Here is a 20121-nt window from a genome sequence, read left to right on the forward strand (position 1 = left end):
ACTGCCTGCGTCTACATGCAACAGAGAAGCGGTATTCTGAGATAGACCCTTAGTTCGAATTAACTGTTACTCCTTGTGGAATGAGGTTTAACAGTTAATTTGAACTAAGGGGTTTATCTCGGAATCCCGCTTCTCTGCCGTGTGTAGACGCGGGCAGTTACTTTGGGCTAGTCAGTTTCCAAAATGGAGACTGGCTGGGAATATGCTAACCAAGCACGGGATATTTAAATCCCGCGCTTCATTAGCAATTTCGGTCATCCTCATTAGCCTCCCTAGTTAGCACTAGGGGGCTAGTGTAGATGTACCCTTGCTGAAAAATTACTTACTCTCTTTTTTACCATATAATTATAAAATAAATCAACTAGAATATAAATATTGTGCTTACATTTGTGCTCAGTGTATAATATGTAGAACAGTATAAACAAATCATTGCATTAAATTTTAGTTTGTACTGACATCACTAGTACTTTTAATGTACACTGTTGTAAAACTAGGCAAATATCTATATGAGTTGATGTACCCATTGAAAGTATTCTCTGTGTATCCCCAGGGGTATGTGTACTCCTGGTTGAGAACCACTTGGCCAAAGCATACATCTAGGAATACGCCATTATAGTGGTTCCTGCATTGTTAGGGTAGTTAGACCCAATTCAGTCTTAATGAATTGTAATCACCCGTGATTACTTGTGTTATGACTGTGTGTATGAATACTGTGTGATCCTGGCTGTTGGACTAACATACATAGCACACCAATCACAGTTTGGGATACAAATCAATAGTCATTTTAGAGCACCTCCCACATTTATCACACCATTCTCAAAAATGACCTTGCTTAAACTGCTGTTGTTATATTAATAATATGAGCAGTGTCAACAATGTTCTGCAAACATTGTCTGAGCCTGCTCTTCCTCTCATTAAAATCAATGGAAATTTGGAACTGACTTCAAGATTTAGTTAGTTCCTTCTGTCATGTCAGCAGAAAGAACCTTATAGAAGATAGTTTAGTTTTGAAGGTGCCACAAGAGTAGTGACTATTGTTTTGTTTTTAATTTCTCTGCAACAGAGTTATAGATTCATAACTTAAAATATGTTGAGATTACTTCCTGCATATTGTAACAATCTTGTCATGGCAAATGTTGGACAAGACAATTATCAGATATTTTTTCCATATCTATATTCTATAATGAGGGTGTGAAGATCCTGAAGACCTAAAATTCTGTTTTATTTAGATTATCAATATAGAACATATAAATAAATCAAATGTACTTTCTCTTTTTCTAGGAATGCAGTTGAAGAAAACAAAAAATTATATGCTATTTATGATACAAGGTAAGTAATGAACAATAACTTCTAATTGCCATTATGTTCTTTAAATGGAACACTGACCCTTTTAAAATGCTATACATCTTTATGAACACATACTTAGAAAGCTACTTATTTTGAGCCACATAATAATCTTTACATTAAGGTAGAAAATATTTGAGATCCTTGTGTGTGTATATCTATTCATTTAGGCACCAACTCACATACATCCCTAACAATAATTTCATTTTAAAAATATATTTATGTGGACAAACTCATCCTAGGTATATTTTTGATTATTTGCAGTGGATGTATATATACTAATTTCAATAGCTATATTAAAGAAGAATTTGGCACACTATCCAAACTTAGAGGCTTGATTTTGGGCAGTCAACTTCCTTTCCTGTCACTCATGCTCAGAATGCATCAAAAACGCTGTTGGCATTATTGGTATGAAAGGGAAGAGCTATCTGGTACAGCCAGGGAACCTATCAAGGTCAGGTGAGAATGGGGGTGAGGGTTTATTCCTGAAATTCAAGTGTTCAATAGAACTTCCATAGGCATCAATAGGGGGTGTGTCTGGACAGGGTGCAAGTGTGGACACAGTCTACTCATAGACATCTTTCCATATTCTTCAGACACTGAAAATATTGCTTACAGACTCCTTCCTTGTGTTCCACTGTCTGTGAAAGCCATACCTTTTCATAAGTGTGGCCAGATCTACATTATGGTGCTATGTCGAACTAAGATAGACAACTCCAGCCACATGAATAGTATAGCTGGAATCAATGTACCTTAGTTTGTGTTACTCCCACTAAGGGGGGGAGGGACGGTTGATGGGAGAACTCTCTGGTCAACTCCTCTTACTCTTCTTGATCTGCTGGAGAACTAGAATTGATAGGCGGACGATTTAGCAGGTCTTTACTAGACCTGATAAATTAACACCCAAGAGCTAGATCCCCACATTGCTGATCTCCTGGTAAGTATAGACGAGGCCTAAGAAATTGTGTACAGGACAGCAAAAAAGGCTTACAGCCATCTGTCATTTATTTTTTTTGTTACCCTTTATTATCATCTTCAGAACTCTTCTTACTCTTACTAAGTCAGAATTGATGCCAAATCATTGAAGTTTTTTGCTTTTGTTTTGTTTTGTTTTGAGTCTTTGCACTTTCTCGTTGATCAGGAAAAACTCAAAAGGACATTTGTCCAAAAAAAATCAGCACAAGCTTATGTCTCTTTGTTTGTTTTAGCTAGTCCTTATATAAATGCTACTACTGTATTAAAGTTAGAGTTACCAGTAATCAGCTTGACCTTTTCTGCAGATATATGTAACATTCAATATCAACAAATCAAATAACAAGCCCTTTTCCATTTTGTTCTGGGCTTGTGCAGTGTATAGTATGATGAAGCTGCAGTCTTGACAGAACCTCTGATTGTTATGGTATAAATAACTAACATAAAGCCCAACTAACAAATCATACAAACAAACAGTGTTCATAATACTTTTGGACAAATATTAAAATACATATACGTTTGATGTAAATATTAGGATTCTTGGTGAACGATTGTAGATTGGAACTCTTGACAGTCTCCATGTTAGATCTTCCATCAACTGCCAACTCAGAAGCCTCACTTTGTTTGTTTGTTTGTTCCAGACCTAAATTGTACATTTCCCAAGACAGTCATTAAGAATATTATTCCGAAGGCACTTTAGACTTCTCTAATGTATATATGTTAGTTGAGTGCATAAATATTAATCTTTATTATAAAAAACCTAGGTTATAAAGAGCCCTGACCATTTGCATCTGTGCCAAATTGTCAATAGATTTTTATTTTGATGGGTCTGACTCTTATTCTGCATAATTCAGAACTTTTGCCATATAAAAAATTGTGGCCATGATACAAGATTTCTATTTTAAATCTGTTAAGTAAAGCAAATTTCAGCCAAGTTTTCTTGGAGTTGAGAAAATAATGGTCTTAGTTTTTGTAACTGAACTATAAAGAATAATTCAGAACCATTTAGGTCAAACATCACATTAAGGACCAGAGTCTGTTCCCATTATTCACATTGATTTAAACCTCACCTGAATGTAGCCAAACTGAAATGTTAAAATCTGTAGGATGTCAAAACCTTCAAAATAACTATTTTAGTAAAATTAAATGAAAAACAAGAGGTTATGCAACTGAAACAAATGCATTTATGCAACACCATTCACTACCTGCTATTTTGAAACCATAGGAGAGGTACTCAACATGTGCAAAGATGCACAATGTGGTCCTAATATGCACACTAGATTTACATGAGATTATTCTCCTAAATATTTTGTCTAGCCATCATGATTCATCTTTTGAAAAGATGTGAAGGCAGTATGTGTGGTTATGAGACAGGATTCACAGCATTCCTTAAGACCTGACTCTAACTGCACAGTCTCCAGACTTTTGTCTTCACTCTAAAGGTCTGCCTACCACAAGAAATTTTAGGCAAAGGGGTGGGGGAAGTGAACAGTGTCTTCTTTCTGGAGGCCATTTCAAGATTTTAATCAAAATCTTTTGGGCCATTTTTTTTCCAGTTTTTTTGACAAAGTCAAGCTTTTCTACAAGGAAAAATATAAGTTTTCCAATTACATGAATTAATTACATCTCAGCAGATTAAGCCAGCAGGATATTTAAAATGCTACAATGCAGAGCAGACAGCTAGTAGTATAATTCCCAGTTTAATACAATTAAGATCCCTAATTTCTCAAAAGATATTGCTACAGTTCTAGCATTGATTCTCTCTTTCCCCTTTTGGATCTTGTCTGCCTTTAATTTGGGTTTCTGAGCCATCTGAATTTACATTTTTATCCGTAGGCAGATAGCATCTTCACCAAAGTCAGCCATAAGAAGCCAAAGGAGAAAATTAAGAGAAGATGCTCCATCAGATAGTTCTGAGACCAATACAGAGACTGAGCTGTGTCCATTTTGCCAGTTACATCCAACTCGTCTGCCAGTGCTGAGTGGTTGAGTTCCTCTTCCCTGATTTTCAATCCAGCCTTTCTGCTGCAGCTTTGGTGATTGATCCCTTACAGAGAATACACAATCTATGAGTTGCTTGCAAGCAGACCTCCCTAATGCATTGATTGGCTCCTAGAATCGCGATCTCCCTGTCAGTGCCTCCTCTTCTGTTTCTTCAGTAATATGTTAAGGTGTATGTTCTTGACTACCATGAGGAAAGCTGGAATATTCCTCATCCTACATCCACATTTTTCAACAAGTCCCACCTCCAAAAAAATTATTCTTAGCATCTAAAATCCCACCCCCTCTTGGAGCAATGATTTCCATCATTGTATCTGCACTTCCAGTGAACTACATCGTATCTATAGACTTGGCAGGCATATGCTTTTATATATCTGATCAGCAGCTGCACAGATACCACCTTAACTTTTGATACCTGATCTTCCATATAAGAGGTTCAACTGCTCATTTTTGGCCTATCCATTTTCCTAGAGATAACTGTGGCAGACATCTGGAAAAGAGGAATACCAGTTTTTCTGGTCATGGACAATTTTTTAATCAGAGGCAGATCAGATACACATACAATGTCCAGTCCTGAAAGCTACAGTTTTTCATCAGAATAAACAGCTGCACTACAAATTTTCATTTTAAATGGTTTCAAATATATGATTTGATCCTGAGTGTGAGATACTAACTGTAGAATTGAGAATGGAATTCATTCTCTCCACCAGTGACTCTCAGACTTTCCTGACTACTATATCATTTTCAGGTGTCTGAAGCCTGAGTCCCATTGCCCAGAGCTGAAGCATATAACTTAGCTTTATGCTGTGGTGTGGGGCCAGGGCAGTTTCTCTGCTTGCCATTCCATAACAAGAGCCCTGCACTTGCAACCTTCCCTTAGACTTCCCCTGGGTTAAGAAACATGGATATAGATGGGTTGACATACCACCTGGAAGACCTCTGTGTACCCACGGGGTGCCTATACCCCTTGCTGAGAACCACTGCTCTATACATATTCCATTCTGGTCCTCCCGCTGAGTCTGCCCATTAGTGATTGTTGTCATGGTGCCTCTTTGTATTCTGGACTACAGATCAAGGACCAGGAGATCACTTATTCTTTTTCATTGACAATCTTTCATGTATAATGACTTTCAGTTACTACTTAGATTGAAAACATGGTCCAGGAGGACACATGCTTCATATCCTACTTCCAATTCCCTGTCTCAGGGATTCCCCCAATTGGACTATCTTTTAAGCTATCAACAAATAAATGGATATGGTTAGTCGGAGAGGTCAGACAAGAGGAAGAGTATTTTAAGTAATAAAACACAGCAGAGTCTACAGGAATGTTGGTTCAGTCAGACCTCTGATATATTTCCAATGAACCTGAAGAGGGCATTTATCAAATGTGCTGAATCCTCTAAAGAATTTTGTTAAAATTAGAAAACAGAAAATCTAAGAAAAGTCCTCAATGTTTTAAATGTTTTATGCTATAGTCTATTGTCCATAAGCTGTATCCTTTCAGCATTTTCTAATCTTTTCTTTTCTTTCTTTAGGCTTTTTGGTATTTCTCCCCAATTTGCAGATTCCCTGTGCAGCCATAGATTCAATATGGCCAAGCCCATGTAGTCACAAATGATGTTAGGCCTTAAAATCATGAAGATCTTTCTATCTGTGTTTTGTTTTTTGAGACCCAGGGGAATGCTCAAGGGTTGAAACATTTAGGGGCTTGAATTCTCCCCCCTTCCCCACAGTTGCTGAGCATTCACAACTTTACCTGACCTCTGTGGAAGCTACAGTTGTTCAGCAGCTGTGAAAAACAGGCCCAAGATGCCTGAATCTGGGTACTCAACATTATCGGACCCTTTTGAAAATTGAGACTGCAGGCACTTCCACGAAGTTGCCCTGCCCACTGAGGGATTGCCATCCTCAGGCACTTGCACTAAAATCCTAAATCTCACCTAATCTCCTTGGCTGGGCTAACCCCCACCCCCCATGCCAATCCCAGCCCCCAGCCCCCAGACTCACAGAGGCATGAGCGGAGCGGGACTGGGGGCGGGAGGAAGCAGCACTCCGCACTCACTCCTGTTCTCGGGCCCCAGTGAGCGGAAGAAACTGGCTGCAGGGGCTGCCCTCATTCCCCAGCGCTGCCCGCTCCCCGGTTGGCCTGTGCTCGCCCCCAGGGAGGCGCGCTCCCCGCGTGGCCCTAGCGGTGGGGTGGGGTAGGGGTAGGTGGAGGGAGCCGTGGCAGGGAGCTGAGGCACTGGCGGAGCCTGGCCCGGGGCGTTGCGCGGTGGAAACGCTCCTCGCTCCTCAGCCCGGCTGGGAGGTGCGTGGCTGCGGGCGCTGGCAGCTGCTCCCGGGGGCCGCCTCGGGCTCAGCCGGTCACGCGTGCCCCGGGGATCTGCCCCCCGGGCAGTGGCGGGAGCAGCTCCGCGGCACCTGTGGCGCCTGCCTCGCTGCTGGGCCTGCGGGTGCCCGGAGCGCGGGGCCGGGGTGGCTGCAGCTGGAGGGGGGAGGGTGGCGCTCGGGGTGCCCTAGGGCACGGCAGCCGGTGCAGCGACCATACACCGGCCCGGCCCTGCCGAGCTTCCCGCCCTCCCGGGAGGAGCCGCCGCTCGCCCAGCGCCTGAGACCCCGGCCCCGGCACAGCCCGCTCCCCCGCCCGCCCAGCCGAGGAGCCTCCCCTCCCCTCCCCGGCGGAGGGAGAAGGGGCGGGCGGGAGGCGGGGAGGGGGAGCCAGGCAGCCGGGCTCCGGCGGAGGGGGCTTCCTCCGGGGCTCGGCACAGCCCGGCGCCGGGGTCTCTGCAGCCCGGCGTGCGGGCGGCTCCCGGGCCGGGCTGGAGGGTGGGGGACTGTCGCCTTCGCCTCCGCCTCTTCCTCAGCGGGCGGCTGTCGGGTCGCGGCGGCGGCGGCGGCTGCTGCGCGGAGGGAGCCCGGAGCGGAGGGATGTGGGGCTTTGGGGGAGGCAGGATCTTCGGGATCTTCTCCGCTCCAGTCCTGGTGGCCGTGGTCTGCTGCGCCCAGAGGTAGGGGCTGCTCCGCGCCGCCAGCGGGGCTGGGTGCAAGGGCTGCGCTTATGCAGGAAACCGAGCTGATCCTCTCTCTTCTGCCCCTCTCCCCGGGGCTTGCCCCGCTCGCCTCTCTGCGCTTCCCCCCTCCGCTCTGCCCTCCCCCGCCCATTCTGCCCTCTCACCCCCCTCCGCTCTGCCCTCTCTCCCCCCTGCTCTGACCTCTCCTACCCTCTGCTCTGCCCTCTTCCATCCCACCCCCTCTGCTCTGCCCTCTTCCACCCCACCCCTCTCTGCTCTGCCCTCGCCTCTCTCTGATGCCCATTCCCCGTCTGCTCTTCCCTCTTCAATGCCCGTCCACCTTTTTGCGCTGCCCTCTCCTACCCCCATACCTCCTCTGCTCTCTCCGGCTTCCTCATCTCCTACTCTATCTCCCCTATTCCATCCCACCTTCTTTTTCTCTTTCTTTTCTTTACCCCCCACCTTGCCTTCTTCCCACCTGCACTTGCCATTTATCCCACAGCGTGAACGATCCAGGAAACATGTCCTTCGTGAAAGAAACTGTGGATAAATTGTTGAAAGGCTATGACATTCGCCTCCGGCCGGATTTTGGAGGTGAGTTGCCTTATTCAGGCAGAACTGTGGTGTCTGGCTCTTTCCTGTGTCTGTATGTGTGAGTCACTATCCAGCTCTCTGTGTGGATGGGAAAGTGTTTCCTTTTAGGGAAAAACGTGTTGCCAGCCGCTCTCTGGGTAAGCTGATGGCTTCTCCTCCCCCTCCCCAGGGCCTCCTGTGTGCGTTGGGATGAACATAGACATTGCCAGTATCGACATGGTTTCTGAAGTCAACATGGTGAGTACTCAGTTGGTATCTTCTGTACTCAAAACGACTGGGACTGGGTTTTGTGTTGTTTTGTTTGTTTATCTTGGTTCTGCAGCTGTTGGAGGTGTGTTTGGTCCCCAGAGCCAAGGGACTGAAGTGTATTAATTGGGGCTGTGGTAGGAGCTCCTAGCTGTTGCTGATTGAGGGACCGGTTCCATGGACCCAAGGCTGAACAAGTAGCTGATCACTTGTAGCCAGAAGCTGTCCTTAGATCAATCCATCTGGTGGAAGCATTTGCCAATGCTTCTAGGTCTCATTTATGAGCTGGAGGCTGCCAGGGGCATTTTTGTAGGTGGGTCTATGTCACAGGTGACAGGTACAGCTGGATTGAGTTGGAAACTTGATATCCCTGGAGAAATGTTGTGTTTTATCTTTAGTGCTGGAATGTGCTTCTTTTTGATTTAGGGAGCTACAGCAGAGAATATCATACCACAAATGTGCCAAAGGGCAATTAATTCTCTGGCAGAGGGGTTGGATTTTGTTCCTGGTATGGGGTACAGCCTGGTGCTGAACCACTTTGAAATGAATACAGTATACAGCTTTATGCTATAAGGAGCTGTCCCAGGTGCTGTAAGTGAACCTCTTCTTTCCTGAACTCTTCTGAGCTTAAAAATTACATCTAAAAATGTTATGTGAAACAGGATTTAAACTGTCCAGATCATGAGCAGGTTAAAATATCCATCTCATATTGTATGTCACTACTACACAGTGTTTACTGGATTGCTCAAATGGACTGAAAACAGTATAGAGCAAAAATAGTATTTGTTTGCTGAAAACATCAGTCCATTGATGATCAACCAACTGCATTTTACTTCATGTAATTTCACTTAAATTTAAACTGTCTTATAACATGCTAAACTTTTTTGTTAATGGGACCTAACTCAGACTCTTGATTTAAAAGAGGTATTTGATTTTATTGTTTGTTTATTTAATGTGAAAGCTTTAGAGGCTACTGGAAGCAAATAAAAATGCAGATTAGACACTGAATTGCAGACAAAAATATAAATGTAAAAGACATTTATATTGGTCTTATCAATTTTATGGGTAGTAAATATAGTGTTGAAATATTTTTATTATATGCCAAAATACTGGATTTATCAAAGGGCGTCTTTTAAAATATTTCAGATAAAGTGACAACATGTATCCAAAGCATTTGGAAGATTTAAACCTTTACATTTAAATCTGTCTCAAATACTAAATACCAATAGTAGTTTTACTAGTTAATATAAAATTAACTTTTCCTCTCATAAAAATGTTCTCTGCAACTATTAAACACAAAGCTTTAGGTTGCTCAGTTGCAATTCAGGAGCAATCCATCCGAAATTTCATCAATAAAAGTAGCAAAAAATAGAGAAATCAAGGGAACAGTTGATAAAATCATACAACTATTTTACAGTCAGAAGAAATAATTAAAGGAAATGTTATGTGCTTTATCTTTTTTTAAACACTTTGTTTTTTTGAACAGGAGAAAAATAATATTCTTTAACCAAACCTCAGGTGATAAACCAGGATTAGAGAAAGTAACAAGACCTCACAGCTTAGAATGTTTTTTTTAAAGCTTTCAAACCTTCTCCCCAATTTCTGTTCTCTCTAGTAGAATCAACCTGGGATGAAGAGTTAAATATATCTAAAACAGCACTATACCATAAATATGGTATTTCAGCCTCTCAAACTAATTCTTGGGGATCTATCTGATTCATTAAAGCAACATACAAACTATCTTTTTTGTTTTCTTTAGTAGACTGAACATGGGACTAGATGGCAGGAATTCATCCCAGTTCCAAATCTGACGCTGTACAGTCTTGAACAAGTCAATCACCCTCCAGATATCTATGGCCAGGTCTAAACTACATCCCTCTTTCAAAAGAGGGATGTAAATTAGGCAGATCGAAAGTGCAAATAAAGCGGTGATTTAAATATCCCACACTTCATTTGCAGAATTACATCATAGCATTCTTTCGAAAAAGGGTATTTAGAAAGGGAAACCACTGTCTAGACACGGTTCTTTAAAAAAAGAACCCTTTTTTGAAAGATCCTCTACTCCTCAAAAAATGAGGAGTACAGGATCTTTCGAAAAAGGGGGTTTCTTTGAAAGAGCCATGTCTAAACAATGGTTTCCCTTTCAAAATACCCTTTTTTGAAAGAACGCTGTGATGTAATTATGTATCACTTTCATTTGCACTTTTAATCTGCCTAATTTATACCCCTCTTTTGAAAGACAGATGTAGTTTAGACATAGTCTCAGTGTCTTCCACCTGTGAAATCAGGATAACAACATTAATATATTCCACAGGTTTTTACATTTCATTTATAGCATTTTTGGGTCACCAATCTTTTGAAAGCTGAACCTTAGGTTCCTCCTTCCCCCTTTCAGGGAACTGAAATTCATCAGTCCCTCTCTGAAATCTATCCATGTGGTGTTATATATAAATTAAGATATATAAAACTTTTTCTCACACCCTTGTGCGTAATCCTTCGTGCTTCTCCCTATCCCCTTGCACTTTGAGAAATGTGAATGAGGGTCTTAATACACTTCCTTTCCCTTTTTATATGCTTCTTACATGAACAAGGGTATAATTAACAATGATCTCAAGTGTAATTGGCATCTGAATTTGCAAGAAGAGTGGGGCAGTTCATAGCTCAGCTGCTATTTCAGGCTCTCAACAAACTCTGCATCATTTGCATGCCACATTTTCAAGATTTTCTCCACAACTAGACCAGCTAGTGCCTTTTTTATCAAAATGGAAGATTGATCTTGTGAGAGTAAATGAGAGATTTCACTGCACCCCCCTGGCTAATCTGTTGGCTTCACCCCATGATTTGGAAACTCTGCATTGTGGATTAAATTAATATTTGTACAGCATTTTGTATATACCCAAGTGCTACGTAAGACATAAGTATAATAGAAAGCCAGAGAATGAAACCTGTATTCCTTTAGTCATGGAAGACTCTGTGCTAAATTCTGAATTAGCCTACCCATGAGCAGAAGGTTGTAAAGGACAATCATTATCAACAACCCTGCTCTCACCTTATTCCACTACACATGCTAATCAGATCTTGGGTTCAGGAATAGCTATCTACCTACTTCTACACTTAATCCTCAAGACAGGTCATTGATGTTGGGGTGTTCGACCCTTCTGATACACTAGCCTGTGCAGGTGGGCTGGGGTGATGTGTATTTGTAATATTCTGCTGGTCAGCAATTTACTATACACTCTTCTCAGTCCCCAGAAGTCAGAAGAAACAGGTAAAGAATTGATTCCTTCACTGCTCTGTCCATAGGGCATGTGGCAAAGCTGTAACCTACCACTTATTTAGTACTCATTCATGGTTAACAGGTGTTATTTTATTCAGAATTTCATAATAAAATGCAGGCTAAGTTTCTCGTAACACTAATATAGAGTGCTTCTAAAATGAACTGATGAAAATTAGATTTTGTAACAAGCACAGTATTAATTTATTTTGGAAAAATGGACTGAAAGCCTTTATGGGTTTGGTTTGGGATAATTTATTGCAACATCAATTTTAAGGGAATAAAAACATCCAGAGTCTTCATTCACAGCTAGGTTCAAACAGTGGAGGCGGGTATTTTTTCTTCATTTGTTTCAGAATCTAGATTTGTTTGGAATAAACCCTTACACCTATAATGAGGGGACAGAAACAGGAGATTATTTTGTTTACTAAATTATATTTTTGCAGATAGTAATTTGCAAAAATATAAGATATATTTAGGTTGAAGAACTGAGCCAATCTGTTGAACATTCATGCTGGCTATCAAATTTTGATCTTCAAAAATACTGTTTCATTTAATTCCATGCAGACACTACGAGCTTTAACCTTTAATCTTATTAACAGTTTAAAACAATCTTGCAGGCATTACTCTCTATAACATTTGATAACTAACATAGATTTCTTTAATTTAAACTTTTGCTCTGACCTTTTATATAGTTATCCTATTAAAATTCATCTCTGTACTAAAGATAAAATAACCAGAGGAATATAATTATTAGATTTTATGCATATAAAAAGATTTCTAGTGTGACATTATTATATGTTCCTTGTAGGAAACACCTAATGGGCTTCTTGAGATATGATGGCAACTTTTTGAAACTAAAATGATGGTTTGAATTGTATTCTTTCCTGAAACTTTAGGAAACTGTAGATTCCCACCAAATTCATTTCATATAAATCTCTTGTTACTGTAAATTATGAATTAGTTCATAATGAAGTTAATTTTAATAAATGTTGCAACATTTTGGTGTTTGGAACTTCTTTCAAGGGCAGTTCTGCTGACAACCATTAAAAATCCAAGGGTCATTCAGTTGAAAACTATTTAAATTCCTTTAGCCCCATTTGACTTGACTTAGCTTGTTTTTAACATGGAAAATGGCATTTGGCCCTTTTTATTTCTGTCTTTTCTTCCTGAACTGAACGTAAGTGCTCTTTGCTAGAGACTGAATTCTATGGGACTACTAGTGGAATAAAAAGTTGAAACTGATAGGGCTATTTGAAGAGCTAGGTCACAACCATTGCCTCTTTCAAAAGAGAGCATCAGACTACAAGCAGATTTTTTGAAAAAGCCAGCCGCTTTTTCAAAAGAGAGTCTAGATGCTCTCTTTTGAAAAAGCACAGTTTACAATCATTAGCACCTTTTTTCAAAAGAGTACTTTCAAAAAAAGGTGTTATTCCTTGTAAAATGAGGTTTACCACAATCTAAAAAACTGCCGTGTTCTTTTGATTTACTTTTGAAAGGACATGGCAGCAGTCTAGATGCAGGTGAAGTTTTTTTGAAAAAAGGCTATTTTTTTCGAAAAAACCTGTAGTCTAGACACATCCTGGATGATCAAGATGCTAAAGGAGTACTCAAGAATGATAAAGTCATTGCAAAGAAACTAAATGAATTATTTGCATGGGTCTTCATAGCTGAGGATGTTAGGGAGATTCCCAAACTTGAGCCATTCATTTTAGGTGATAAATATGAGGAATTGTCCCAGACTAAGGTGTCATTAAAGGAGGTTTTGGAACAAATTGATAAACTTAACCGTAACAAGTCACCAGGACCATATGGCATTCACACAAGATTTCCAAAAGAACTCAAATGTGAAATTGCGGAACTATTAACTGTGGTTTGTAACCTATCCTTTAAATCAGCTTCTGTACCCAATGACTGGAAGATAGCTAATGTGGCACCAGTTTTTAAAAAGGCGTCTGGAGAAGATCCTGGCAATTACAGAGTGGGAAATCTAATGTCAGTATTGGGCAAATTAGTTGAAACTATAGTAAAGAATAGAATGGTCAGACACATAGGTGAATATTATTTGCTGGGGGAAAGTCAGCATAGTTTCTGTAAAGGGAAATCATACTTTACTAATCCACTAGAGGTCTTTGGGGGTTTCAACAAGCATGTGGACAAGGGAGATCCAGTGGACATAGTATACTTAGATTTCCAGAAAGCATTTAACAAGATCCCTCACCAAAAGCTCTTAAGTAAAGTAAGTTGTCATGGAATAAGAAGAAAGGTCCTCTCACGGCTTGATAACTGGTTAATAGATAGGAAACAAAGGGCAGGAATAAATGGTCATTTTTTATAATGGAGAGAGGTAAATAGTGATGTCTTCTAGGGATCTGTTCTGGGACCAATCCTATTCAATATATTCATAAATGATCTGGAAAAAGGGGTAAAAACTGAGGTGGCAAAATTTGCAGATGATACTAAATTGGTCAAGATAGTTAAGACCAAAGCAGACTGTGAAGAACTTAAAAAAGATCTCATAAAACTAGAAGTCTGGGCAACAAAATGGAATATGAATTTTAATGTTGATAAATGCAAAGTAATACATATTAGAAAACATAATCCAACAATACATACAAAATAATGGGGACTAAATTCTCTATTACGACTCAAGAGAGAGAGATGTTGGAGTCATTTTGGATAGGTCTCAGACAACATACACTCAATGTGCAGCCCCGGGAGGGAGGGGAGAGGGAGGAAGGAAAGCAAATAGAATGCTAGGAATCATTTTAAAAGGGATAGAGAATAAGACAGAAAATATCTTATTGCCTCTATATAAAACCATGGTACACACACATCCTGAATATTGCATACAGATGTGGTTGCCTCATCTCAAGAAAGATAGCATTGGAAAAGTTCAGAAAAGGGCAAAAAATGATTAAGGGTTTGAAACAGCTGCCATACGAAGAGAGGTTAAAAAGACTGGGACATTTCATTTTAGAAAAGAGGAGATTGAGGGGGGATATGATAAGAGTTCTATAAAATTGTGACTAGTGTGGAGAAAGTGAATAAGGAAAAGTTATAAGATATGCATAACATAAGAACTAGAGGTCACCAAATGAAATGAATAGATAGCAGATTTAAAACAAACAAAAGTAAGTACCTCTTCATGCAACGCACAGTCAACCTGCAGAACTCCTTGCCAGAGGATGTTGTTAAGGCAGGCCTTTTAGCAAGGTTCAAAACAAAGATAAATTCATGGAGAATACGTTCATAAATAGCTATTAGCCAGGATGGGTAAGATTGCCGCCCTAGTCTTTGTTTGTCAGAAGTTGGGTAATGCGCGACAGGGGTAGGATCACTTGATGATAACCTGTTCTGCTCACTTTCTCTGGGGATACCTAGCATTGCCACTGTTGGAAAACAGGATACTGGACTAGATGGACATTTGGTCTGGCCCAGTATGGCTATTCCTATGTTATTATGTTCTTATATCACATTAATTATGAATATGTTTGGCATGATCTGACCTTTAAGTTATAATTACTTTTTATTGAAAATTGGTCTGCATCTTCCATAACTAATGGAGAAAATTTTAAATATGCAGTAGTTTATATTTAATTACCTCTTAATGTGAGATTTGTCCTAATCCTGGTTTCCCTCCAGCCTCTGCCTCTGCACCCCAGTTCCTAGCACAGTCTGTCCCTTCGATGTCACCATTTGTAATCTCCTACCTGTCTGCTTCTTCCCCGCCTCCTGTTGTTTTGTTGTGCCTGGAATGAGAAGGTATCAATAGTCAATGATCTCCTCTTATCTTGTTGCTTCCATCTCCTGTCTGTCTGAAAGACATGGATCTCTTTGTCTGGTACTGCCTCTGCAGCTACTCCCTTTTACAGAGGTTGCTCCTTCTCATACACCTTCCACCCTGGTTCAGACCGTTTTGGGGCTGTGGGACTTCTCCTCTCCAATTATAGCACCTTCCAAGCCCTCCTTTTCCCCCTTTCCTCTATTTCTAACCTTCTGAACAGCTTTGCATCTGACTATTCTCCTTTCCCCCTCTGTATACTAGTCATCTACCATACACTCAAGTCTTTCCCATCAGCCTTCTTCTTTGATTTTGACTCTCTCTCTTTCTCTCCTCACAGTCTCCCATACTCCTCTGTGATTTCAGATTCCTTATAGATCATACATTGGACCCTTTGGCTGTACGTTTCCTTAGCCTCACCTAGTCATGTGAACTGGAAACCTACTTTAATTCTTGCACTCACCAAAAGGCCATTCACTTAAGTTGGCCTCTGATCATTCCATTGCTGAGTTCATCTTCTGACCTTGTATATTGCTCTTGAGCCTCTTCCCTTATATCTGTCACTTGCCCTAACTATAACCTCCAGGCCATAAGTGTCAAAGACTTCTTGTCTGCTCTTAGCTCTCTCCTCCCCGCCCTCTCTTACCTTTCTTCTACTGATATATTTGTTGATCCACTCCTGCCCTCACTTTCCTTCACTCTTGACTTTTCTACCCCTGACCCATTCATTGCAAGGTCTGGTTTGCTAAACTTCAACACTGGCTTATCCCCAGATACACTTCTTACATTCCAGCTCTGCTGTTGTGGAGTGTCTCTGGCAAAAGTCCCATGATCAGGCAGACTTCTGCCATTATAAATAAATTCTATTCTCTTTCAGTGCTGCTGTTTTAGCTAATCAGCTTTACTTCTCTATCTTAATTGAATCTTATGCTTGCAATCTAACCACATTTTCATCACCTTTGACTCAGTCTTCAAATCTTCCCTTCCTCTTGTATTCACTTCTTTCTCTGAACAGGATTTTGCCATTTCAGGACTGGTTCTGTTCAGTATCTTCATCAATGATTCAGATATTGGCATAGAGAGTGCGCTTATTAAGTTTGCAGATGATACCAAGCTGGGAGGGGTTGCAACTGCTTTCAAGGATAGGGTCATAATTCAAAATGATCTGGACAAATTGGAGAAATGGTCTGAGATAAACAGGATGAAGTTTAATAAGGACAAATGCAAAGTACTCCATTTAGGAAGAAACAATCAGTTTCACTCATACAGAATGAGAAGCGACTGTCTAGGAAGGAGTATAGCAGAAAAAGATCTAGGGGTCATAGTGGACCACAAGCTAAATATGAGTCAACAGTGTGATGCTGTTGCAAGAAAAGCAAATATGATTCTGGGATTTATATGATTCTGGGATATAGTCTAGACATACCCAGAGAGAGATCTATGTTTAAATTTTTCTGATCCTTTTTGTATAACATCTCAGAAATATGGCCTTTCTTATCCATGCACGTAGCTAAAACTATCATCTAGCTCTCTCATCATTTTTGTGTCTCAGTTTTTGAAATGTCCTCTCTCACAAATGCTGAAGTGTTTTCTATGACAAATACAATTGGGCCCCACACTGATACGTTCAGAATGGTGCTATAAGATCATTTTCCTAGCCTGTTGCCTTGACACTTTCACACCCTTTATTGAATTCCTTTCCTTCCTTTCCTTCTCTATTTCATCAAATAGAAGATGCTTGTATCCATTTCAAGGCTCTTCATGGTTAGGCTGCACCCTGCTTATCATCTATCAATCACAACCAAGCCATCCTTGATCCCCTCTGTTCTCCCTGGGATGCCAACCTCCACTGTTCACCTATTACATTTTTTAACACTCTTGTTCTTTCTCTCATCCTGCCCTGAATACTTGGGAGGGCTCCTTGTAAACATCCAGGAACAGGAGTGGCCTTAGGCCGGCTGTGGCAGCTGGCGCCCCAGGCGGAACGCGCGATCGGTGCCCTTGCCTGCATGACCATCAGTGGCTGTGACAATCATTGGGCGCCCCGGGTGCCCCATGATGTCATCATCGGGCGCCCCGGGCGCCCCATTGAAGGTGGTGCCCTAAGCGACTGCCTAGTCTGCCTATATTCATAGGCCACCCCTGTCCAGGAACCTACCTCATTTCTACTTTCTAATCCCTCTTCAGAGTTTGCTTTTTTGGAATGATTCCTACAAAAACTTGCCTGTGATCCGGCTGCTACTGTAGAGAAACCACTGTCTGTCATGCTGATCGATATTTGTTTAATTGTTTACTCCCACATTTGTCTATATCCATCCATTGTCTCTTGTCTTATACTTGGATTATAAACTGTCCGGTACAGGGCCCTGTTTTTATAGCACTTAGCACAAAGAGATCCTGGCCCATGACTGGGGATTCTAGGTAAAATAAATTAATAATACTAATGTATTCTTTAATTAGTGTTATAGAAATGATGTGAGCAATTACAATGTACTGTTTATAACCTATTGATAAATAAGTATATAGTATAATTTATAATAAGATAGCAGGTTTTTAATTTAATACATTGTGTATGCATGTATAGTAACTGTAGTTTGTGCAACTGATCTGCATAGATAAGGCAAGATTTTCAAAGAAGGCTCACAGTCTGTGCAGAACTCCATTAATATTATATCCTTCTTCCTCAAAAAAATGAGGTTTACAGTGTTCTTTCGAAAAAGGTCCCCCCCCCCCCAAAAAGAGCCACATCTAGACTGCTTGCTTTTTTGAAAACACCTCTTTCAAAAAAGTGATCAGAAGAAGATATGCAAATCTGGGCTGAATTTGCATATTTTCTTTCGAAAAAAAGTAGTCTAAACGTGCCCTTTTGTGCATGTTTTTCCATTACTATGTACACAGCATCCCACAGTTTTGCCTACAAATGGATATTTAGATATCTAGCCATTTGTGTGCATACTTCTAGTAGTTGTATATGCAATTACAGTAAATACTTGTTCAAAAAAAAAAGGTTAAAGTGCATTTATGAGTCTCTGCCTACTGACACTGTACAACAGTACCAGAGATCATTCACAGATTTCTCCCTTTTAGGAACAGAAGATTTAAAGATAATTTGCTCTGATTTGTATAGCTTAGCTTTTTATCTATCTCTTTATGCTATTTTGCTTTGCTGCATCCTGGACTCTATTCTTTTTTGTACTATATATGATTTTGTTTTTGCTTGGATGTGGCTAATGTAAGCCATTAACAACTATTACATTTCTTATCAGCAAGTTAGGCTCCATCTTGGCCTGATAGTATCATTAACCTGTGAAACCTGACATCAGTGATCCTTGCATTGTGTGTGGCCTCTGAATAAAATAACTTAGATACAGATAAATAGTTTTCAAGCACACAGATATCCACCCTAGTTATTTTTAACATATTGTGGCAGAGCTATGGCTGTGCCTGTGGCTCCTGTACTTCTGGTGGATAGTGTTTAGCCTCAGAGTCTCACTATGTCCCACCACACAGCCTCTTTCTTTACTAGAGGCAGGGTTCACAGCCTACGCAGCCGTGGTCATCACAGGCCATGGGGGTGACACTCTTCTATAGTCCTGGCCTCCCTATCCAGGTGTGGAGAAGGTTGGGGGGAACCCAGGCTTGCCCACTACTCTAGGCTCTGACCCAGGGACCCTGAGGCAGTGGCAACAGGTGGGGCTTGTTCTACTCCCCATCTAGCAACTACTTCCCTGGGCTGCTTCCCCAGTATCTTTCCTCCATTACCTGAGCAGCTTGATCCACTCCTCCAACACACTCTTCCTGACTTGCAGCTCTCACCCAGACTCCTCTCACTCTTAGCACTTTGGCACCTCCCTTCCTTCTCCCACACCTCTGGCTAACAGAAGATCCCTTTTAAACCAGTCTCAGCTGGTTCTTGATTGGCCCCAGGTCATCTAATTGCCTGACTCCCTTGGCTCTGGAGTGCTCCTAATTAGCTCCAGGTGTTCTTAACTGGCCTGATTGCCCAGACTGCTTCTGGAAAGTTCCTGCTTGTTTTAGATCAGTCCCTGCCAGTTTACCCAGGGAACAGAGATTTACTTAATCTAGGACTCACATACTTTCCATCTAGCACTCTTTTATATCACTGGTAGCTCCTTTATTTGAGAGGTCTTCCGCGAGATCTCTCTGAGCTGCCGGCCTTTTACCAGGACCTCCTCTGGACCTGGAAGCTCTTTGCAGTGACCAGGTCCTTGGTGCAACCATGGAGGTAGACCTCCTCGCAAAGCCCCTGCTATACAATCTCCATATTCGTGTGCAGGCGGCGGAGTCCCCTTCGGTGCACCAGAGGCTGGTTCTGACAGAAATCACCAGGATCAGAGACCTCCTAGACTACGACCAGGGAGACTGGGTGAATCCTCTAGCGCTTGCCCAGCACATGAGGCTCTTCACTCTATGTACTCCCTGGTGCGTAAAGAACGCTTTGCTGCCCACTGCTCAGGTTTATCTCAACAGATTCCTGGGAGAGGTTGCACCCTGCCTGTCCCTCACCCCTGGCTCTCCTGATCTCTCCATTGGTCCTCAGCTCAGTGTACCTTCCCAACTGCCTCCCCCTCATCACCTGAGCTGCCTGCACATATTGCAGCTGGTCCCATTTTGAACTGTGCGAAAGAGTCATCTGTACATGCTCGTGCTTCACACTCTCCACTTCTCCACTCTCGTGTCCCACCCACATACCAAGTGGCGGGGCTGCTTGCCATCAATAGAGGGTGCAGAGCCCCGGTGGGCCAACCCCTATTCCACTTTGGTTCCATGGCCCACTGGGGACATCAGCTGGAGAATCCTTCCCAGTACTGTGAGCATGGGCATGTACTTGGCACGGTTCACCCCTGTCCTCCAACCTTGCCCCTTCTGTGGTG

At 41.6% G+C, this 20121-nt stretch overlaps 1 protein-coding gene and 1 long non-coding RNA gene across 2 annotated transcripts in view; one reads left to right on the forward strand and one right to left on the reverse strand.

Moving 5' to 3' along the window:
- The first annotated feature begins 7059 nt into the window (after positions 1–7059).
- Positions 7060–20121, forward strand: part of GABRB3 (gamma-aminobutyric acid type A receptor subunit beta3) — a 161870-nt gene continuing 148808 nt past the window's right edge. The window contains exons 1-3 of the mRNA XM_075916421.2: positions 7060–7325; positions 7831–7922; positions 8092–8159. Coding sequence (XP_075772536.1) covers positions 7246–7325; positions 7831–7922; positions 8092–8159 — 240 coding nt within the window. The 5' untranslated portion in view covers positions 7060–7245. The remainder of the gene's footprint in view (positions 7326–7830; positions 7923–8091; positions 8160–20121) is intronic.
- Positions 11696–19095, reverse strand: LOC142827036 (uncharacterized). Its single transcript, XR_012901403.1, has 3 exons — positions 18989–19095; positions 15047–15194; positions 11696–11830 (listed from the first exon to the last, which is right to left on the reverse strand). It is a non-coding gene; the product is annotated as an uncharacterized LOC142827036 (long non-coding RNA).

This window comes from Pelodiscus sinensis, chromosome 1 (genome assembly GCF_052426305.1).
Source record: "Pelodiscus sinensis isolate ZL-2025 chromosome 1, ASM5242630v1, whole genome shotgun sequence".
Taxonomy (NCBI): domain Eukaryota; kingdom Metazoa; phylum Chordata; order Testudines; family Trionychidae; genus Pelodiscus; species Pelodiscus sinensis.